We start from the raw sequence: 24,836 nt of genomic DNA, 5'->3' as shown, positions 1-24,836 counted from the left end.
ATCAATACAGTCTGCAAGGGATACAGTCCGTAAGCACACATGATTGTGTGTGCTGCTGCTCCACTAATAGTGAATGAATGAATGAATGAATGAATGAATGAATGATCTTTATTGTACTAATAGTACTAACCTTTAACAGTTAATTTTACTAATTTTCATTCATTACTAGTTTCTATGTAACTGTTTTTATATTGTTGTACTTTCTTTTTTATTCAAGAAAATGTTTTTAATTTATTTATCTTATTTTACTAATTTTAAAAAAAAGTACCTTATCTTCACCATACCTGGTTGTCCAAATTAGGCATTATAATGTGTTAATTCCACGACTGCATATATCGGTTGATATCGGTATCGGTTGATATCGGTATCGGTAATTAAAGAGTTGGACAATATCGGAATATCGGATATCGGCAAAAAGCCATTATCGGACATCCCTAGTTCACACTGGAAAACTTTGTTATTTTTTGCAAATATTAGCTCATTTGGAATTTGATGCCTGCAACAGGTTTCAAAAAAGCTGGCACAAGTGGCAAAAAAGACTGAGAAAGTTGAGGAATGCTCATCAAACACTTATTTGGAACATCCCACAGGTGAACAGGCTAAATGGGAACAGGTGGGTGCCATGATTGGGTATAAAAGCAGCTTCCATGAAATGCTCAGTCATTCACAAACAAGGACGGGGCGAGGGTCACCACTTTGTCAACAAATGCCGGAGCAAATTGTTTAAGAACAACATTTCTCAACCAGCTATTGCAAGGAATTTAGGGATTTCGCCATCTATGCTCCGTAATATCGTCAAAAGGTTCAGAGAATCTGGAGAAATCACTGCACGTAAGCGGCAAGGCCCATGACCTTGGATCCCTCAGGCGGTACTGCATCAAAAAGCGACATCAGTGTGTAAAGGATATCACCACATGGGCTCAGGAACACTTCAGAAAACCACTGTCAGTAACTACAGTTGGTCGCTACATCTGTAAGTGCAAGTTAAAACTCCACTATGAAAGGCCAAAGCCATTTATCAACAACACCCAGAAACGCCGGCGGCTTCGCTGGGCCCGAGCTCATCCAAGATGGACTGATGCAAAGTGGAAAAAGTGTTCTGTGGTCTGACGAGTCCATCTATCCATCCATCCATCCATTTTCTACCGCTTGTCCCTTTCGGGGTCGAGTCCCCATTTCAACTTGTTTTGGAAAATGTGAACGTCGTGTCCTCCGGAACAAAGAGGAAAAGAACCATCCGGATTGTTCTAGGCACAAAGTAGAAAATGCCCTTTTTGTTTGTTTATGTTTTTTTTTGTTTTTTTTGCCCTTTTTTGTTAAATACAATCACATTTGTCATGGCAAAAACACAAAATACTCAACATTTTCCACCTAAATATTTAAATATTTCAAAGTGGAATATTTGATGTGAAGTAATTGGGGCCTTGAATATGTCAATAATTCATAACATCACTTTTGATTCATCATTATTTTTTGAGCAATGACAGTAAAAAAAAAATATACTTAAATTCAATCCCAGATCAACTTCATATCTATCCGTCAATTATAAGTTTTTACTTTGTTTGTTTTATGCCCTTTTGTTTCTTTTATGCCTCTTTTTGTTTGTTTTATGCCCTTTTTGTTTGTTTTATGCCCATTTTTGTTTGTTTTATTCCCTTTTTTGTTTGTTTTATGCCCTTTTTTGTTAAATACAATCAAATTTTTAATGGCAAAAACACAAAATACTCCACATTTTCCCCCTAAAAATCTTTCAAAGTGGAATATTTGATGTGAAGTAATTGGAGCCTTGAATATGTCAATAATTCATAACATCACTTTTGATTTATCCATATTTTTTGAGCAATGACAGTAAAAAAATTTCTACTTAAATTCAATTCCAGATCAACTTCATATCTATCCGTCAATTCTAAGTTTTTACTTTTTGTTTGTTTTATGCCCCTTTTTGTTTTATGCCCTTTGTTTGTTTTATGCCCTTTTTTGTTAAATACAATCAAATTTTTAATGGCAAAAACACAAAATACTCAACATTTTCCCCCTAAAAATCTTTCAAAGTGGAATATTTGATGTGAAGTAATTGGGGCCTTGAATATGTCAATAATTCATAACATCACTTTTGATTCATCATTATTTTTTGAGCAATGACAGTAAAAATTTTTTTAACTCAAATTCAATCCCAGATCAACTTCATATCTATCAGTCAATTATAAGTTTTTACTTTTTGTTTGTTTTATGCCCTTTTGTTTCTTTCATGCCCTTTTTGTTTGTTTTATGCCCTTTTTGTTTGTTTTATGCCCTTTTTTGTTTGTTTTATGCCCAGTTTTGTTTGTTTTATTCCCTTTTTTGTTTGTTTGTGTTTAGTTGTTTTTGTTTTATGCCAATCAAATTTTTCATGGCAAAACCACAAAATACTCCACATTTTCCCCCTAAAAATATTTCAAAGTGGAATATTTGATGTGAAGTAATTGGAGCCTTGAATATGTCAATAATTCATAACATCACTTTTGATTCATCCATATTTTTTGAGCAATGACAGTAAAAAAAATTCTACTTAAATTCAATTCCAGATCAACTTCATATCTTTCCGTCAATTATAAGTTTTTACTTCTTGTTTGTTTTATGCCTTTTTGTTTGTTTTATGCCCTTTTTGTTTGTTTTATTCCCATTTTTGTTTGTTTTATTCCCATTTTTGTTTGTTTCACGTCCTTTTTGTTTGTTTATGTTTAGTTGTTTTTTGTTTTATGCCCTTTTTTGTTAAATACAATCAAATTTTTTATGGCAAAAACACAAAATACTGAACATTTTCCCCCTAAAAATATTTCAAAGTGGAATATTTGATGTGAAGTAATTGGAGCCTTGAATATGTCAATAATTCATATTATCGCTTTTAATTCATCATTATTTTTTGAGCGATGACATTGAAAAAAATAAAATTCAATTTCAGATCAACTTCATATTTATCCGTCAATTATACGTTTTTACTTTTTGTTTGTTTTATGCCCTTTTGTTTGTTTTATGCCCCTTTTTGTTTTATGCCCTTTTTGTTTGTTTTATGCCCTTTTTGTTTGTTTTATTCCCATTTTTGTTTGTTTTATTCCCTTTTTTGTTTGTTTCATGCCCTTTTTGTTTGTTTATGTTTAGTTGTTTTTGTTTTATGCCCTTTTTTGTTAAATACAATCAAATTTTTCATGGCAAAACCACAAAATACTCCACATTTTCCCCTTAAAAATATTTCAAAGTGGAATATTTGATGTGAAGTAATTGGAGCCTTGAATATGTCAATAATTCATAATATCGCTTTTAATTCATTATTATTTTTTTAGCAATGACAGTAAAAAAAATAAAATTCAATTTCAGATCAACTTCATATCTATCCGTCAATTATACGTTTTTACTTTTTGTTTGATGCCCTTTTTTTGCCATAGAAAACTTAGTTTTTTATGGCAAACACTAAATATGCAATATCATCCCCTAAAATTATTTCAAAGTAGAATATTTGCTGTGAAGTAATTCCAGCCTTGAATATGTCAATAATTCATTACATTGATTTTGATTCATTATTATGGTCCAGCAATGACCGTTAAAATGTCCTGCATTTGTGTAATTTTTTTAATTATTTTTTGTAACAGTGTTTTTAGAATGTACCGGAGGCTATTAAAAAATGTGCTGCGGGTCGCAAAAAAAAAAAAAAGTTTAGCCACCTCTGCTCTATTCAATTAATGGCTGTGTCCATTGTAGTGGACGTCTACAAAACTGGCTAAATCAGGGCCCTAAACATAATTTTATTTGAAACCCCCCAATACAAAATTCACACTTTAATTTATATGGAATTATTTTATACTCGTTTTAATCCAACTTGAGTTTAATTTGATTTATGTTTGTACTAACACCAACTCATGTTCAGTAATTAGTGTAAAATGGCAGCCTTGACATCAATTAAAACACAAGCTGGGAACAAACTTTCCATTGTATCCTTGTCAGTGAGTAAGCAGGAAGGGGCTGGGAATATGTGCGGTGAAGCTTCATATGAAGGGCCGTCATTAATTCATTAACATGCACTTCAGCACGTGACCAGGGAGGGGCCAATGACCACTTCAGAAAACACTGGCCTGAACGGCCCTCAGCCTCCTCATGCAGTTTTTATTGCGTCCACAAGATGGCAGTAGCTGCATTGTTCATATAAGCAGTAGTGACTTGTGATGATCTCATTTGCATAATTAGCTATGGCGCATGCCATTTTGAAGAATGCTGCGGGGAGACAAAAAAAGGGGCAAAAAACAAACAAACATGACAAGCAAAACCTATTTGTTGAAAATACAATTCAACTTTCCTGTTGCTGCTTTTTGGGGTTTTCTTTTGTCACTCACAAGTAAGACGGAGCCGCATGTGAGTGCCCTTAGTAGGGAAGGAGGGTGTGTGTGTGTGTGTGGTCCTTAGGGATGGGTACTGTTCACATTCGAACCGAACCTGGGAATCGACACCGGTGCCAATCTGTCAGGTTCAAACATCTATTAAACAGACAAGAAGCAAGGAATCATGCAGAGACAGAGTTCAATTTGGCTCAATGAGGAGAGACGTTTGGGGCTGCACGCTCAGTTACAATCTCCCACCACGCTACTCTACTGTACTCTAGTATGCTGGTTTGTTTACTGTACTGGTTTTTTCTCAGCGTGAGGCCCAAAAGGACGCCGCCAAACGTGGATATGTCAGAGATGGTGCTGGGTAAGAAGTGACGTCTTTTCCCCCAACATTTGTTTGTCAGAGCTCACCACTTCATTCCTTTCTGTCGTTTTGCAGACGACATTGAAGACGAGCTGCTAGAGTTGTCCAACGTGTCCATCAGAAACTCAGTGACTGCGAGCGGACGCCACACCAGCCGGCCCATGGACCAACACACGGCCTCGGTTGTTGCTGTACTTCCTGCTTGCATGCTTCCTTACCAAGTATTTTACTTTTTATTTTGCACTTTCCAGGAACTGAAAGCAGTTCTACTTGGCTCGTCTGTCAAATGCTTCAGTGTGGAGTGGACCAATCAGGCTTTCACATTCTCCGAAACACACGACCTGAGATACGGAATTGTTCAAAAAAAGGTGCGTTGGTTTATTTATTTTGGTTCATGGACAATGTGCACTAGGACTGAGGACTGTATCACCATATACGTGTTTTGTATCTGACGATTTCCATAATTGATATTTTTATGACCTATAAAAAGGAGCAGGAGAAAAATATACTAATGTAAACATTTGTATTTTATTTAAATTCTTGTTTATTTATATAATTTTATTAAACACAAATGTAATAATTCTTCAGCTATCAAGACAGAAAGGAAATGTCAACACAAGCATGGAAAACACTCAAACTATGTAAACAAAATATTAAAATCACATGAAACGAGGGATGTCCGATAATGGCTTTTTGCCGATATCCGATATTCCGATATTGTCCAACTCTTTAATTACCGATACCGATATCAACCGATACCGATATCAACCGATATATATACAGTCGTGGAATTAACACATTATTATGCCTAATTTGGACAACCAGGTATGGTGAAGATAAGGTACTTTTTAAAAAATGAATAAAATAAAATAAGATGAATAAATTAAAAACATTTTCTTGAATAAAAAAGAAAGTAAAACAATATAAAAACAGTTACATAGAAACTAGTAATTAATGAAAATTTGTAAAATTAACTGTTAAAGGTTAGTATTATTAGTGGACCAGCAGCACGCACAATCATGTGTGCTTACGGACTGTATCCCTTGCAGACTGTATTGATATATATTGATATATAATGTAGGAACCACAATATTAATAACAGAAAGAAACAACCCTTTTGTGTGAATGAGTGTAAATGGGGGAGGGAGGTTTTTTGGCTTGGTGCACTAATTGTAAGTGTATCTTGTGTTTTTTATGTGGATTTAATAAAAAAACAAACAAACAAAAAAACAAAAAAACCCCGATACTGATAATAAAAAAACCGATACCGATAATTTCCGATATTACATTTTAACGCATTTATCGGCCGATAATATCGGCAGACCGATATTATCGGACATCTCTACATGAAACAATTAAAAAGATCTTAAAATAAAGGAATATGTAAAGTAATAAAGTCTAAGAAAATAGTGAGAACATGTAAACATAGAGAAACCTGAGAATAACTATTTTCTGCAGGTTTAGTGGCAGAAAGTTACAGCTGTGCTCTAAAGGGTGAGCTAAGGTGGTGTGGTATTAGCGGTCTTGCCTTGCATCATTTACAGACCACATTGGTCTGACTACGGTCTCTTTTGGAAAAATCCAAAAAACTGACTTTTCCCCTTTTATCCACAATTTCTTCATTTTGACTTTCTCTTCTCACTCCATGCAAAGAATCTACCAAACTTGATAGTTGATACTGTCACCTGATTGGCTGTTAGCGTGTGTTTTTGTTCATGCAACCAACCTGGCTTCCATACTTCTGCTTTCTTCTCAGCAAGAAGAAAAGAGAAAATATCAAACGTATCGAACGCACTTTTTTATTGATATCTAGTATGTGTCTATCGTGATGTATATTGATACAATTTATCAACTCGATACTGGATATCGACCTAAAGAAAAATTGCCTTTTGGATTTGCGACAATGTTAACACTGTCAAATAAACCAATTAATACATTAGATATCGGTCCAATATCAGCAAAAAAAATGTAATAAGTGTGATATCATCTGCGATACAGGCAATCCTGTAGCGTGTTTACTTGTGTGCGATACAAACAGTCCTGAAGGGTGTTTACTTCTGTGTGATATCATGTGCGATACAGTCCTGCAGAGTGTTTACTTGTGTGTGATATCATGTGCGATACAAGGAGTCCTGCAGCGTGTTTACTTGTGTGTGATATCATGTGCAAAACAAACAGTTCTGCAGCGTGTTTACTTGTGTGTGATATCATGTGCGATACAAGCAGTCCTGCAGCGTGTTTACTTGTGTGATATCATGTGCGATACAAGCAGTCCTGCAGCGTGTTTACTTGTGTGTGATATCATGTGCGATACAAGCTGTCCTTCAGGGTGTTTACTTGTGTTGATATCATGTGCGATACAAGTAGTCCTGCTGCGTGTTTACTTCTGTGTGATATCATGTGCGATACAGTCCTGCAGGGTGTTTACTTGTTTGATATCATGTGCAATACAAGCAGTCCTGCAGCGTGTTTACTTATGTGTGATATCATGTGCGATACAAGCAGTCCTGCAGGGTGTTTACTTGTGTGGATATCATGTGCAATACAAGCAGTCCTGCAGCGTGTTTACTTGTGTGTGATATCATGTGCGATACAAGTAGTCCTGCAGAGTGTTTACTTGTGTGTGATATCATGTGCGATACTAGCAGTCCTGCAGGGTGTTTACTTGTTTGATATCATGTGCAATACAAGCAGTCCTGCAGCGTGTTTACTTGTGTGATATCATGTGCGATACAAGCAGTCCTGCAGGGTGTTTACTTGTGTGGATATCATGTGCAATACAAGCAGTCCTGCAGCGTGTTTACTTGTGTGTGATATCATGTGCGATACAAGTAGTCCTGCAGAGTGTTTACTTGTGCAAAGCTGGGTATCTAGAAGTTAACATCTAAACATCCTCCAATAAGCACACAACTTCTATTTGACTAAAGTCAATTACAAAAGGTAAACATGCTACTCGGAGCGAGCAGCTACGTAACAGCTAAGCACACAATAGCACACAAGCTACACATAGGTAATAATCACTGAACAATATAAAAGGTGACATTTGTCAATATAAACAAGTATCAAATAATCATAGTTACGTATTACTTACACATACAAAGTGTCCAAGGCAAAAGCGTATTAGAAAGTGTCCAGTAACAAACGTGTCCGCATCATTCAACTTACGGAGTCATGAGCCTAACTTCATGAATTATTGTGGCCACGTGTCACCAAATAATTACCACTCCACTTTAACTTCAAGATGGTTAGTGTTTTTTATACCCACCATTGTTCTCCGACTCATTTTACTGGATCCAACAAAATGATCAAAACATGTATGGTTCCTGTTGATATGGTATCGGTATGGTCCTATTTTCATGTTCCCTGCGTCATCTGCTGTTGACATTTGTGTTTTTCATAAGTAATCATTCTTTCCCAGGGTGGTCCTTGTGGCGTGCTGGCGTCCATCCAGGCCTTCGTGTTAAAGAAGCTTCTCTTTGAAACTCCTGACAGTGGCCAGGCAAGACTGCAGTAAGTTGATCCTTTAATCCTCACTTTGCATTATCACACTGCATTTATGGATCGTGTCGGTCACATGACTTCCTGCGCTAATGCCAGAATAAGCCTCACTTGACCTGTGGCCCCAACCAGACCAAGACCCCAACAAACCTGCACTTTGTTCCCAGAGCTCTAAGGCCGACCAATGCAGCCAGACGCCAAAGTCTGACTTTAGCTGTGACTGAAGTCCTGTGGAGGGCGGGCCAGGACACACACGCCACTCTGGCAATGTGAGACGCTGCTCTACTCTACTGCCTGTTTACTCTACTGTACTCTAATGTACTGATTTTTTACTCTACTGTACTCTACTGTACTGCTTGTTTACTCTACTATACTGCCTTTTTTACTCTACTATACGGCTTTTTTACTCTACTGTACTCTGCCTTTTTTACTCTACTGTACTGCTTTTTTACTCTACTATACTGCTTTTTTACTCTACTATACTGCTTTTTTACTCTACTGTACTCTACTATACTGCTTGTTTACTCTACTGTACTGCTTTTTTACTCTACTATACTGCTTTTTTACTCTACTGTACTCTACTATACTGCTTTTTTACTCTACTATACTGCTTTTTTACTCTACTATACTGCTTTTTTACTCTACTATACTGCTTTTTTACTCTACTATACTGCCTTTTTACTCTACTGTACTCTACTATACTGCTTGTTTACTCTACTGTACTCTACTGTACTGCTTTTTTACTCTACTATACTGCTTTTTTACTCTACTGTTTTTTTACTCTACTGGTTTTTACTCTACTATATTGGTTTTTACTGTACTATACTGCTTTTTTACACTACTATACTGCTTTTTTACTCTACTATACTGGTTTCTACTCTACTGTACTCTACTATACTGCTTTTTTACTCTACTGTACTGGTTTTTACTCTACTATGCTATTTTTTACTCTACTATACTGCTTTTTTACTCTACTACACTGCTTTTTTACTCTACGATACTGCTTTTTTACTTTATGATACTAATTTTTTACTCTACTATACTGATTTTTCTATCTACTGTACTGGTTTTTACTCTACTATACTATTTTTTACTCTACTATACTGCTTTTTTACTCTACTACACTGCTTTTTTACTCTACGATACTGCTTTTTTACTCTACGATACTAATTTTTTACTCTATGATACTAATTTTTTACTCTACTATACTGATTTTTCTATCTACTATACTGCTTTTTACTCTACTATACTGCTTTTTTACTCTACTATACTGCTTTTTTACTCTACTATACTGGTTTCTACTCTACTGTACTCAACTATACTGCTTTTTTACTCTACTGTACTGGTTTTTACTCTACTATACTGGTTTTTACTCTACTATACTGTACTCTAGTGTGCTGGTTTGTGTACTCTGCTGTACTGGTTTTTGACTCTACTGTACTCTACTATACTGTTTTTTTTACTCTACTGTACTGGTTTTTACTTTACTGTACTCTACTTTGCTGCTTTTTACACTAATGTACTCTACTATACTGTTTTTGTTTTAATCTATTGTACTCTACTATACTGTTTTTTACTCTACTTTACTGGTTTTGACTCTACTATACTGTTTTTTGACTCTACTATACTGTTTTTTGTACTCTACTATACTGTTTTTTTACTCTACTACACAGGTTTTTACTCTACTGTACTCTAGTACACTGGTTTCTACTCTACTGTACTCTAGTATACTGTTTTTTTTACTCTACTGTACTCTAGTATATTGTTTTTACTCTACTGTACTCCAGTATACTGTTTTATTACTCTGTACTCTAGTACAGTGGTCCCCAACCGTGGACCGATTGGTACCGGGCCGCACAAGAAAAAAAAAAAATAATAATAATAATATATTTTTTTATTAAATCAACATAAAAAACACAATATATACATTATATATCAATATATATCAATACAGTCTGCAGGGATACAGTCCGTAAGCACACATGATTGTATTTCTTTATGACAAAAAAAAAAAAAAAAAAAAAAAAAATATATATATATATATATCATAACCAACCCCGGTCCGTGGGACAAATTTTCAAGCGTTGACCGGTCCGCAGCTACAAAAAGGTTGGGGACCACTGCTCTAGTACACTGTTTTTTTTACTCTACTGTACTCTAGTATACTGTTGTATTACTCTACTGTACTCTAATATACTGTTGTATTACTCTACTCTAGTATACTGTTATATTACTCTACTGTACTCTAGTATACTGCTGTATTACTCTACTGTACGCTAGTATACTGTACTCTAGTATACTGGTTTTACTCTACTGTACCTGGACCGTACTGATATTGTGGTCTTTCCACCAGAAACACTGGAAGAAATGCTTTCACTCCCAGTGGACACTTCAGGTCTGAAGGAGTGCTGGAAAAGGTACGTTAGCGGCCATGACACGATACATGACACGATACATGACACGATACATGACACGATACGTATCGTCAAGGTTTTCTTGTGGTCTTGGATAATACTCGAGTAAAACACGAAATGTGCGGCTTGTAAACATGTCTATGTCTAGATTAATACTTATATTCTTTGTATGAATGTATTTGACATGAAACTGCTCCTAAAGCTTATTGTGCAATTCTAATAATAGTCAAATAATAACAGTATTGTGTTGCTAATAGCTAGCTGGCAACTACTGGGCTAATCGCTAGCTGACAACTAACGCGTTAATCGCTAGTTCATAACGAGCGCACTGATCGCTAACTGACAACACACTAATTGGTAGATGTCAGCTAGAATGCTAATCGCTAGCTAAAAACCATTGCACTAATTGCTAGCGGACAACCAGAGTGTCAATCGCTAGCTGACAACTAGCACGCTGATCACTTGCTGGCTGGCAACTGACGCGTTGATTGCTATCTGGCAACTACAGTGCTCAGTGTTAGCTGGTAATTAGAGTGCTAATCGTTAGATGGTTGCAACTGATGTGCCGATCGTTAGCTGGCAACTGACGTGCCAATCGCGAGTTGACAGCCAGAGCGCTAATCGCTAGCTGACAACCAGAGCACTAATTGCCAACTAAAGACTAGCACGCTAATTGTTAGCTGGGAACAATAGCTCGCCGTCAACTAGTGTGCTAATTGTTAGCTGGCAACTGGCATGCTAATTGCTAGCTAGCTTAAATTCTATCATGAATATAATGATATAATTACCCATTCATGATGCGTTATTCTTTCACATTTATTGTTCATGTGTATTTAAAGACATTTACATTTGTGGAAAAATTCACAGTACCTCTGTGGACCACCTGTTGAAGACCTTTGGTCTTAAGAAAGTTGTGAAAAGGGAATTGACGCTATCTTGTGGACAATATTAGTGAATCAGATCAATGACCCTTAAAATTACTTTGAAATAATAGCACAACATTTAGCTATATGGCACAATCCAAACAACCTTCCCTAGTCATGGTGCAAAAAGAAAAAAATGCAACATGGTCGCACATAACAACCTGCTCACTGAACTTTGTGAATATTATAAAAAAAATGTCCGAACACCATAAAAAATTCAAAATGACACTTATTTAAATCAATTACAGTGCATGATGGGAAAAATATAAAACATTCTCTCCACACTTATCCATGTTTGGCACATTTTAGCTGTTTGACTGCAAAACTTTAAGAAGGTCATCAGGGAAGTAAACAAGGTATAAATCAAACTTTCACATACTCTTAATATCCAATTATATTAATTATATATCCATGAATAATTCCTACATTTACCAGGCTGAGGGATTACTTTATTACTTTTGGCGACCAAAAGTAGTGAAGTGTGCACGAGAGACACAACCAACAAAAATGTAGATACTGTATTAAGAGATAATATAACATTGTTTTACAAGTAGTGTAAATGTATAAGTACTCAAAATAATCACGTGAACATTCAAAAAAGAAAACTACATTCCAGTTCAATAGTCACGTTTGTATTGCAGATCATGTCCAAAGTTCTAATGAGAAGCTCAAAAAATAGGTTGTAGTTTCAAGGCAAAAATTGTAACGTATCAATTCTCCTGTGGGATAAATGTCCAAGTAAAACTGTTGTCTTGCCAAGAACATTTCCACACATCTTCATATTCTGAGTATGTTAGAGCGTGTTGTCCGTCTAGATCACATGTTTGACGGTGGACAGCATGAAGGACCTGCAGTTGCTTGTGGAGCAGCATATCGAGCAGGTGAGAGAAACCCTATGTCTGTCTCCTTCAGTACCATTGCTGCTTTTTACATGTGCCGCACCCTGTTGTGTCACAGTTTGAGACGGGCGAGCTGGGGTGTCTCCTGCTGACCGTGTCGGCCGTTCTCTCTCGATCTACTGACAAGTACGGCAACACTAACTTCTCGCTGTAAAAGTCCAACGATAACCCAAGTTTTCTGTGTTTTTTTGGTCAGAGTTAGAGAGGATATGGACGTGGCCACCAACTCTCTCATCGGAGCTCACGGCTACTGCACTCAGGTTATTAGTGAATATTCGGATTTAGCGCATTCTTTGGATCACAACTGGACTGTTCTGATTATCTTAGGTATTTTTATCCATCAGTTCATACATAGGACAGCTCTAGTTTGAAGGGATGGTGTTGTATCCTGCAACCATTACCAGTCTTTCTAATGCATTCACCAATTGTAAACATTTCAATGTTGTTCCCTTAAAATTTCAATTGTTGAAAGTTTTTGCAAGTTTAAAACAATAGTGATGCTAATTTTTGTTAGCCTGTCAATGGAATTTTCCATTGTATGTTAGCATTAAGCTAAAGTTGTTATTTTGTTATATTGCTTTTTTTCCTGAGTTGATACCAAACTACATTGTTGATTTAATGCAAGATGTCAAACTCCAGTTGTGGCTCGCCACATCATTTTATGTGGCCCGCAAAAGCCTGGAAAAAATTGGTTTCAATACTTTTTAAATTTTTTTTTACTAAATGTATTCGTTCTTTCAGTTTTGACAGAAAAAAAATGCATATTTAAAACTTTAATATTATCTGATCATGCCAATTATATACTGTATTGCAAAACTATTTTTTGTGAGATAAAAACGGAGTTAAATATCTCCTTGTCACATTTATGATTTTAAAGCAAGTTGTACACTACCGTTCAAAAGTTTGGGGTCACCCAAACAATTTTGTGGAATAGCCTTCATTTCTAAGAACAAGAATAGACTGTCGAGTTTCAGATGAAAGTTCTCTTTTTCTGGCCATTTTGAGCGTTTAATTGACCCCACAAATGTGATGCTCCAGAAACTCAATCTGCTCAAAGGAAGGTCCGTTTTGTAGCTTCTGTAACGAGCTAAACTGTTTTCAGATGTGTGAACATGATTGCACAAGGGTTTTCTAATCATCAATTAGCCTTCTGAGCCAATGAGCAAACACATTGTACCATTAGAACACTGGAGTGATAGTTGCTGGAAATGGGCCTCTATACACCTATGCAGATATTGCACCAAAAACCAGACATTTGCAGCTAGAATAGTCATTTACCACATTAGCAATGTATAGAGTGTATTTCTTTAAAGTTAAGACTAGTTTAAAGTTATCTTCATTGAAAAGTACAGTGCTTTTCCTTCAAAAATAAGGACATTTCAATGTGACCCCAAACTTTTGAACGGTAGTGTACATAAAAAAATCAAATAATAATAAAATGCATATGCATTTCCATTAATCATGATTAATCACAGGTTATTACCCGCATACATAATGTCAATTCATTTTAAAAAAGTGGCCCTCTAGTACAGTGTTTTTCAACCTTTTTTGAGCCAAGGCACATTTTTTGCGTTGAAAAAATGCGGAGGCACACCACCAGCAGAAATCATTAAAAAATGACACTCAATAGACAGTAAAAAGTCGTTGTCGCAATTGTTGGATATGACTTTAAAGCATAACCAAGCATGCATTACTATAGATCTCGTCTCAAAGTAGGTATACTGTGACCACCTGTCACATCACGCCCCGACTTTTTTGGACTTTTTTGCTGTTTTCCCATGCCTAGTGTTTTAGTTCTTGTCTTGCGCTCCTATTTTGGTGGCTTTTTCTCTTTTTTTGGTATTTTCCTGTAGCAGTTTCATGTCTTCCTTTGAGCGATATTTCCCGCATCTACTTTGTTTTAGCAATCAAGATTATTTCAGTTGTTTTTATCCTTCTTTGTGGGGGACATTGTTGATTGTCATGCCATGTTCGGATGTACATTGTGGACGCCGTCTTTGCTCCACAGTAAGTCTTTGCTGTCGTCCAGCATTCTGTTTTTGTTGACTTTGTAGCCTGTTCAGTCTTAGTTTCGTTCTGCATAGCCTTCCCTAAGCTTCAACGCCTTTTCTTAGGGGCACTCGCCTTTTGTTTATTTTTTATTTAAGCATTAGACACTTTTTTACCTTCACACTGCCTCCCACTGTTCCTGACATCTACAAAGCAATTAGCTACCGGCTGCCACCTACTGATATGAAAGAATATTACACGGTTACTCTGCCAAGCTCTAGACCAGGGGTCACCAACGCGGTGCCCGCGGGCACCTGGTAGCCCGTAAGGACCAGATGAGTAGCTCGCTGGCCTGTTCTAAAAATAGCTCAAATAGCAGCACTTACCAGTGAGCTGCCTCTATTTTTAAAATTGTATTAATTTACTAGCAAGCTGGTCTCGCTTTGCCCGACATTTTTAATTCTAAGAGAGACAAAACTCAAATAGAATTTGAAAATCCAAGAACATTTTTTAAAGACTTGGTCTTCACTTGTTTAAATAAATTCATTATTTTTTTTACTTTGCTTCTTTTAACTTTCAGAAAGACAATTTTAGAGAAAAAATACAACCTTAAAAATGATTTTAGGATTTTTAAACACATATACCTTTTTACCTTTTAAATTCCTTCCTCTTCTTTCCTGACAATTTAAATCAATGTTCAAGTACATTTATTTTTTTTATTGGAAAGAATAATAGATACATTTTAATTTAATTCTTCATTTTAGCTTCTGTTTTTTCAACGAAGAATATTTGTGAAATATTTCTTCAAACTTATTATGATTAAAATTCAAAAAAATTATTCTGGCAAATCTAGAAAATCTGTAGAATCAAATTTGAATCTTATTTCAAAGTCTTTTGAATTTCTTTTAAAATTTTTGTTCTGGAAAATCTAGAAAAAATAATGATTTGTCTTTGTTAGAAATATAGCTTGGTCCAATTTGTTATATATTCTAACAAAGTGTAGATTGGATTTTAACCTATTTAAAACATGTCATCAAAATTCTAAAATTAATCTTAATCAGGAAAAATTACTAATGATGTTCCATAAATTCTTTTTTTAAGTTTTTCAAAAAGATTCTAATTAGCTAGTTTTTCTCTTCTTTTTTTCGGTTGAATTTTGAATTTTAAAGAGTCGAAATTGAAGATAAACTATGTTTCAAAATTGAATTGTCATTTTTTTCGTGTTTTCTCCTCTTTTAAACCGTTCAATTAAGTGTAAATATCATTAATTTTTAATAATAACATAGAGTTAAAGGTCAATTGAGCAAATTGGCTATTTCTGGCAATTTATTTAAGTGTGTATCAAACTGGTAGCCCTTCGCATTAATCACTACCCAAGAAGTAGCTCTTGATTTCAAAAAGGTTGGTGACCCCTGCTCTAGACAGTACAGACACTCAACAACAACACATCATTTGCAGACTATATTACTGGTTTGCAAAAAGTATTTTTCAACCCAAGTAGGTGAAATTAGATAATCTCCCATGGCACACCAAACCGTATCTCACGGCACAGTGGTTGAAAAACACTGCCTTAGAGTACCGGTATTGATGCCGGGAATTGGTACCGTATCGGTTAAAATGTGAACAGTAGCCGTCCCCAGTCGTGACAACTTACAGAAAGGACCACCGCAATATTTACACGCTTCTTCTTCTTCTCTCCTATCTAATTGTGACTTGCAACCACTGGAATTAGACCTTCCTTTTTGGCCATGGAGCCAAGATGGCGACTGCCGCCATCTTGGCCGCTTTTAAGTCGCACTAACAAACGTACCTTTTTGTGCTGGTGTCGTTGACCAGGAGCTGGTCAACCTGCTGCTGGTGGGCCGAGCGGTCTCCAACGTCTTCGACGGCGACGTGGAGTTGGACACTGGCGACGGCGACTCCACCTTGCTGAAGGGCATCCAAGGTCATTGCAACGTTGGCCTGCTGTCCTTGTTTGAACATTACAACATCTTCAAGGTGAGACGCTTTCCAGGATGTCCCAGGTTCTAGACCACCTAGGTGGTGCACTTTCAAACGCACTTCCAACTTAAGTTTCTCCAAAAATAGCTTAATTTGCAAAAATATCTTCTTTCCATGCACATCCTAGGTGAAGTTGAACAGCATACAAAGCTGTAAAGAAAAAACTAAGGCTCAAGTGTTGCGTTAGAAGTGCTCCAAAATGGTCTCTCAACCCCACATTTGTCCAATCAGTTTCACCTGTGCACCCTATATGCTCCCCTCACAGGTGCTGTAAACGATGATATCACTTGCAATATATCAACACATATTTTCATGACAACTCCAAAAATAAATAACTTAATAATATATGCAGTAATAGAGAAATATAAATAACACAAAAATGGCTACCACAAGCATAATGAGCAACATTAAAGTGCAGTAGCACAGTAGGCCCAAGCATTCATCAAACACCACCACAATGACCAACACCAAAGTACAGTGGCATCACATAATTTATTCAGAAAGTATAAATAACGACAAATAAAGATAGAATACTATTAACCGCAACCAATAACCATTAAAAAAATAGCCTGGCTTTGTGTCAGTAGTAGGGCTGCAATCCATCCATCCATTGATTTCTACCGCTTGTCCCTTTCAGGGTCCCGGGGGGTGCTGGAGCCTAAAATTAAAGAAAATACAAATATTAAAAATAATAATAATAATTAAAAATATATATATATTAAGAATGCAGAGGGCATTTTGATTTATTTTATTTAAAAAACAATACAACATATATATATATATATTTTTAAGGAAACATTGCCTGACTGTCAGCTTTGTGTCAGTAGTATGGCTGCTTGATAAAATAAAATAAAAATTAAACAATTACATTTATAAAATTAAAAAAAAAAAAAAAATAGTGAAAATTACAATTAAGAATGTGGAGGCCATTTTGATGTATTTCATTTAAAAACCAATACAACATATAAATAAAAAATAAATACAAAAAATAGCCTGCATGTCACCTTTGTGTCAGTAGTAGGGCTGCATGATACAAAAAAATTAATAAAAAAATTAAGAATGCGGAGGCCATTTACATTACATTAAAAGCCAATACAACGTATAGATTTTTTTAAAAAGAAAAGAAAAAATAGCTTGAATGTCAGCTTTGTTTTAGTAGTAGGGCTGCATGATAAAATATAAATAAATGAAATAAACATTTTAAAAATAAAATACAAATTAAGAATGCGGAGGCCATTTTGATTTATTTCATTTAAAAACCAATACAAGAGATACATTTAAAAAGAATAAATAGCTTGCATGTCACCTTTGTGTCAGTAGTAGGGCTGCATGATACAAATAAAAATAAATGAAGTAAACATTTTAAAAATAAAATACAAATTAAGAATGCGGAGGCCATTTTGATTTATTTAATTTAAAAACCAATACAACAGATACATTTAAAAATAATAAATAGCTTGCATGTCACCTTTGTGTCAGTAGTAGGGCTGCATGATACAAATAAAAATAAATGAAATAAACATTTTAAAATTAAATAAAATACAAATTAAGAATGCGGAGGCCATTTTGATTTATTTCATTTAAAAACCAATACAACAGATACATTTAAAAAATAATAAATAGCTTGCATGTCACCTTTGTGTCAGTAGTAGGGCTGCATGATACAAAAAACAAAAAAATTAAGAATGCGGAGGCCATTTACATTTATTGAATTTAAAAACCAATACAACATATAGATAAAATGAAAAAAGAAAAAAATAGCCTGCATGTCAGCTTTGTGTCAGTAGCAGGGCTGCATGATAACTATCATCATGTTGATATGAGGACCTCACGCCATTTAAATTAGATTACATTAAAAAACAGCTCTGATGAAAACAAAAAATGAGAAAAACGAGGCGAGCAAATCAAGTCCTCCTTTTCCTGAACTCCCCCCCCCCCCCCCCCAGCTCCTTGTAAACAAACATGGCGTCGATGGAGGAGGAGTACATTTTGTGTGCTGCAAACCATCGCGCTTCAACACATCAGACCTTGTCTGCCCGCTGAAACGCCAGCGTGGTTACGACAGTGTTCTGATAGGTGGAAAGGCAAGGCAACTTTATTTATATAGCACGCTTACAACAATTTTAAAATGGACCAAAGTGCTTTACAGGTTGAAAAGCATAGAGCAAAAACAAACAAAGAAAATAAACAATTAAAGCTGCAAGCAGCGATGGACGGGACGGACTTTGACGGCACATAAAATCCAAACCGGAGCAGTAATTAAAACTCTTTCATCAACTTTTAATCAGAAGGGTTCAATCTCTCTCCTGTGCTAGTTTGAAGCCGACACGACAAATGCGCTCAGAGGAGATAATGTTTGAAAAAAGGTGACCGGTTTTTACAAAACTTTTGTTTTGAAGGGGGAATTGCAAACTTCCTGTGGATTTTTGCTGGGGGTTGTCAATATATGAATTGTAGGTCTAAGTGAGACCTACATAGAGGTATTTCTGTCATGTCTCTACAATATTCCTACTGGAAGTTACAGGCAGTTTTGTCTGTGTTTTCTTCCTAGGAGCAGTTTTGTCTGTGTTTTCTTCCTAGGGGGCGCTAGAGCGCAATTTTGAGTTTTGGGTTTTTTTTTTTTTATTAGATCGCAATTTTTGCCAGTCCTGTTGTGTGTGTCCAGTTTGGTGAGTTTTGAAGCATGTTAAGGGGCCGGGGTCAAATTATAGCTCAAAGAGGCAAAAGTGACTGTTTTTACAAAACTTTTGTTTTGAAGGGGGGATTGCAAACGTCCTGTTGATTTTTGCTGAAGGATGTCAGTGTATGAAATCTAGGTCTAAGTGAGACCTACATAGAGGTTTTTGTTTCATGTCTCTCTGACATTCCTAGTGGGAGTTACAGGCAGTTGTGTCTGTGTTTTCTTCCTAGGGGGCGCTAGAGCGCAATTTTGAGTTTTGGGCTTGGTTTTTTTTATTAGATCGCAATTTTTGCCAGTCCTGTTGTGTGTGTCCAGTTTGGTGAGTTTTGAAGAATGTTAAGGGGCCGGGGTCAAATTATAGCTCAAAGAGGCAAAAGTGACTGTTTTTACAAAACTTGTTTTGAAGGGGGAATTGCAAACTTCCTGTTTCATGTCTCTCCGACATTCCTAGTGGGAGTTACAGGCAGTTTTGTCTGTGTTTTCTTCCTAGGAGGCGCTAGAGCGCAATTTTGAGTTTTGGGGCTAGGTTTTTTGATTAGATCGCAATTTTCCCAAAGGGACATTCGGTCCCTAATGAATGAGCTAAACAAAATAGTACAAAAGCAATACGGTAAAAGGGACGAATAAAAAGTAAAATTGCAAGATTAAAATAATAAAAGTGCGACAAATTTAATAAAAAAAAGGTGCAGCAGTTACATGTGCATTTAAGAAATGACAAACATCAATCAGTTCATGGAGACAAGCAGGAAGTTATCACTATCCTAGTTTTTAGCCTCAACATTTTACATTTTTTTCTCATTCATTTCCTCATCTTTGCCCTTTTATTCCACTTTTCACATGTTTTTTAAAATATGAATATTTTCAGAATGTGTGGCAGGTTGTTAAAATAATTCCACAAATGGCCCCTGGGCCGGACTTTGGACACCCCTGCGTTAAATGAATATAATATAGATATGAATCCTAAAATGAGTAACTAGAGAAATGTCATATGTGTCTGTTGTATTTGTGCTTCAGGTTGGAGACTATCTGAAGAACCCTCTTTTCCCCATCTGGGTGGTGTGCAGCGAAAGCCACTTCAGTGTCCTGTTTGGCCTGCAGGGGGAGCTGCTGACCAATCAGGATAAAGGCCCGGACTTGGACTTGTACTACTACGACGGACTGGCCAATCAGCAGGAGGAGATCCGCCTCACTGTCTGTGTGTAACCTCTTTCATTTCATCGCTCTGTGACATACCCTATTTTTCCGACCATAGAGCACACCGGTAAGGTCTTTCATAGCGTTTCTACTCATATGGATTCTTCACTCCAAGCAACGTTTGTAAGTTTTACAATATAACTAAAACAATTCCTACTTACAAAACCGTCCCATGTGTGATGTCTGTAGGAGTGTTTTCATGCATATTTGTACGTGCTATCGTAATCTAATCAAGCTAGCTTTGTTAGCATTAGCTAATATGCCAACACATTTACGAGTGTCTGTGTTAGTATTATTAACTTACATTTTTTTTGTATCGTTTCACATTTCACAAATTCCTCAGTAAATTCACCAAAACGTCACCGTGGAGTTATTTAATCTGTTTAGCTGATTGGAGAGCTAGCTTGCGCAGCTAGTGGGTCCATGACCATGACTTCTGTTTTGTTGGATCAGCCGTTTTACTGCCTTGTTACAGACACCGTTTGCAAACAATTAAGGTATGTATGTGTAAACGACTAATTTCACAACGTATATATCTGCGACTTATAGTCCAGTGCGACTAATATATGTAAATAAATATTTACAGAATATTTATGTGTAAACAACTCATTACACAACGTATATATCTGACACTTATAGTCCTGGGCGACTAATATATGGAAAATAAAATAAACATTTTCATAATATTTATGTGTAAACAACTAATTTCACAACGTATATATCTGTGACTTATAGTCCGGTGCGACTAATATATGGAAAATAAACATTTACAGAATATTTATGTGTAAACAACTCATTTCACAACGTATATATCTGACACTTATAGTCCAGTGCGACTAATATATGGAAAAGAAAATAAACATTTTCATAATATTTATATGTAAATAACTCATTCCACAACATATATATCTGCCATTTATAGTCCGGTGCGACTAATATATGGAAAATAAACATTTACAGAATATTTATGTGTAAACAACTCATTTCACAACGTATATATCTGCAACTAATATATGTAAATAAACATTTACAGAATATTTATGTGTAAACAACTCATTTTACAACGTATATATCTGCCACTTATAGTCCGGTGCAACTTATATATGGAAAATAAACATTTACATAATATTTATGTGTAAATAACTAATTTCACAACGTATATATCTGGGACTAATATATGTAAATAAATATTTACAGAATATTTATGTGTAAACAACTAATTTCACAACGTATATATCTGGGACTAATATATGTAAATAAATATTTACAGAATATTTATGTGTAAACAACTAATTTCACAACGTATATATCTGCGACTTATAGTCCGGTGCGACTAATATATGGAAAATAAACATTTACAGAATATTTATGTGTAAATAACTCATTTCACAACATATATATCTGCGACTAATATATGGAAAATAAACATTTACAGAATATTTATGTCACTTATAGTCCGGTGCGACTAATATATGAAAAAGAAAATAAACATTTTCATAATATTTATGTGTAAACAACTAATTTCACAACGTATATATATGCGAATTATAGTCCGGTGCGACTTATATATGGAAAATAAACATGTACATATTATTTATGTGTAAATAACTCATTTCACAACGTATATATCTGCCACTTATAGTCCGGTGCGACTAATATATGCAGTGTTTCCCATAAACTGCCAAGATACCTGTGGCGGTGGGGGCGTGGCTATGGGCGTGGTCACCATGACATCATCGAGTAATTTGCATAATTTACTACAATGATATGATTTTCTCTAAAAAGGCTCAAAAAATGTATACTTACTAATTAATAATAACAGTTTTGTTTTAAACGTCCATCCATCCATCCATTTTACAATATAATTACAACACTTTATGTACATATTTATATACAGATTTGAACAATAAGTTATTCACTGAAATATATTTATTAATTGTGGTTCTTACAAAAAATATATCTTATAAAATATAAAAGCTAAAATGTCTCTTAAAGCTCTGCCCCTTTAATTAGTGCATACTAAATAATTTAACTTTAGCCTACTACTACAACCATATTATTTACCAGCAACATAAAGTGAAACAGAGGCAGAGGTGTCCTGCCACAGTCAGTAACAAATAAACAGAAAACAGTAGTGGTCAAATACAAATAAGGCAACAAGAGAAGTATCCTACACTTCTCTTTTGTAAAGTAAATCTGAACAGCCTATATGGGCATCTACATCAACTATATGATTTGCCTGAGAAGCTGGACAGGACAAAAAAAATAAAAATTAAATTAAATTTTTTATTTATTTGTGGTGGACGTAATTCTTTCGTGGCGGGCCGCCACAAATAAATGAATGTGTGGGAAACACTGATATGGAAAATAAAATAAACATTTTCATAATATTTATGTGTAAACAACTAATTTCACAACATATATATCTGTGACTTATAGTCTGGTGCGACTAATATATGGAAAATAAACTTGTACATAATATTTATGTGTAAATAACTCATTTCACAACGTATATATCTGGGACTAATATATGGAAAATAAACATTTACATAATATTTATGTGTAAATAACTCATTTCACAACGTATATATCTGACACATATTAGTCCAGTGTGACTAATATGTAGAACAATTAATTTTTTTCTAATATTTAGTGGCTGCGACTTATATACCGGTGCGCCCTATAGTCTAGAAAATAAGGTAATACATGGACGCAGGTGTGTTTTAATACGTTTTTCCCCACATTATTTGACCAAAAGTCAATGTTTTTGGAACACGTGTGTGTTTGCAGCCGTGGGTAAATCCTCTCTGAGTGGACAACATGCGGACCCTGATCTGATCCCTCCTCTGGAACTGTGCATCCGGACTAGGTGAGTGCCTAGGAAACACCAATTATTCCTTCTTTAATGTTTGTTTGTGTTTGTGTCAGGTGGAAAGATGTCTTTGTGGGCTGGAACGACACAGAACCCATTCTCTGACTCCTCGGATTGATCGGTTTGATATTTTTAACGTCAGTTGCAGTCCAAGATTGTTTCGTCTTTTCATATTTAGTCAAAACCCCCCCGCTGTAACCACGCTTAAATATGCCACGTTCAAATGTTTCACCACAATATTATTGACAATGATTTTTTAGGAAGATGTATGGAAATTAGGGATGGGTACCAGATTCTGGACTTTGATAGGTACCAACCGAATCGGTACAACATGGGCTAAAAATGTTGTACGGTGTGCCGGTATTAGTATAGCACCACGATACTAATGAATCATATTCGGTATTATACCGCCTCTAAAAAGTACTGGTCCCCCACGTCGTGTCATGCAGGGGAGCATGTTCGGCAGCGCACAAACACAGAGTACTTACAAGCAGACAGTTTGTAAACAGAAAAGGGAGAATGGACGCATTTTGGTGTAAAAAGTAAAGATAAAGGTGACGTTATAACACTGAAACGCCCTCAGGAAGAGGTGCTTTAAGACAAATTCACTATACCTTGTCTCCATGGCAACATATCAAGTAGTTAAACATGCTTCAATACACACTGCAGTAAACCTCAATCATGACTATTATGTTAAAAATGGTCTATAATTGAAAAAGTCAATACTAGACTTCATTATTCCCAATCATGAAACATTAATACCAGCATCTTGACTTTGAACACACCACACACAAATGAATGAAGTCCATACTTAGTCAACAGCCATACATGTAACACTAAGGGTGGCAGTATGAACAATGTCAACACTGTCATAAACATGTGTCATAGAGTGAAACCACACTACACAACACTGTCATAAATATGTGTCATATAGTGAAACCACACTACACAACACTGTCATAAACATGTGTCATATAGTGAAACCACACTATACAACACTGTCATAAACATGTGTCATAGAGTGAAACCACACTACACAACACTGTCATAAACATGTGTCATAGAGTGAAACCACACTAAACAACACTGTCATAAACATGTGCCATATAGTGAAACCACACTATACAACACTGTCATAAACATGTGTCATAGAGTGAAACCACACTACACAACATTGTCATAAACATGTGTCATATAGTGAAACCACACTACACAACACTGTCATAAATATGTGTCATATAGTGAAACCACACTATACAACACTGTCATAAACATGTGTCATAGAGTGAAACCACACTACACAACATTGTCATAAACATGTGTCATATAATGAAACCACACTACACAACACTGTCATAAATATGTGTCATATAGTGAAACCACACTATACAACACTGTCATAAACATGTGTCATAGAATGAAACCACACTACACAACATTGTCATAAACATGTGTCATTAAGTGAAACCACACTACACAACACTGTCATAAACATGTGTCATATAGTGAAACCACACTGTCATAAACATGTGTCATATAGTGAAACCCCACTAAACAACACTGTCATAAACTGGTGTCATATAGTGAAACCACACTATACAACACTGTCATAAACATGTGTCAGAGTGAAACCACACTACACAACAT

At 35.6% G+C, this 24,836-nt stretch overlaps 1 protein-coding gene across 2 annotated transcripts in view; it reads left to right on the top strand.

The window, feature by feature from the left end:
* Nucleotides 1-24,258, top strand: part of mindy4 (MINDY lysine 48 deubiquitinase 4) — a 32,514-nt gene extending 8,256 nt beyond the window's left edge. For both annotated transcript variants that reach the window (XM_062027802.1, XM_062027803.1), the window contains exons 6-18: nucleotides 4,667-4,719; nucleotides 4,795-4,901; nucleotides 4,971-5,087; nucleotides 8,138-8,229; nucleotides 8,385-8,486; nucleotides 10,571-10,634; nucleotides 12,370-12,435; nucleotides 12,512-12,579; nucleotides 12,650-12,713; nucleotides 16,279-16,440; nucleotides 20,138-20,318; nucleotides 23,108-23,186; nucleotides 23,246-24,258. In XM_062027802.1, coding sequence (XP_061883786.1) covers nucleotides 4,667-4,719; nucleotides 4,795-4,901; nucleotides 4,971-5,087; nucleotides 8,138-8,229; nucleotides 8,385-8,486; nucleotides 10,571-10,634; nucleotides 12,370-12,435; nucleotides 12,512-12,579; nucleotides 12,650-12,713; nucleotides 16,279-16,440; nucleotides 20,138-20,318; nucleotides 23,108-23,186; nucleotides 23,246-23,294 — 1,204 coding nt within the window. In that variant the 3' untranslated portion in view covers nucleotides 23,295-24,258. The remainder of the gene's footprint in view (nucleotides 1-4,666; nucleotides 4,720-4,794; nucleotides 4,902-4,970; nucleotides 5,088-8,137; nucleotides 8,230-8,384; nucleotides 8,487-10,570; nucleotides 10,635-12,369; nucleotides 12,436-12,511; nucleotides 12,580-12,649; nucleotides 12,714-16,278; nucleotides 16,441-20,137; nucleotides 20,319-23,107; nucleotides 23,187-23,245) is intronic.
* Nucleotides 24,259-24,836: the final 578 nt, after the last annotated feature.

The sequence above is a fragment of the Entelurus aequoreus genome, linkage group LG19 (genome assembly GCF_033978785.1).
Source record: "Entelurus aequoreus isolate RoL-2023_Sb linkage group LG19, RoL_Eaeq_v1.1, whole genome shotgun sequence".
NCBI lineage: Eukaryota > Metazoa > Chordata > Actinopteri > Syngnathiformes > Syngnathidae > Entelurus > Entelurus aequoreus.
Note: the sequence above shows the minus strand (reverse complement) of the source record. Positions and strands in the feature narration are given on the sequence as shown.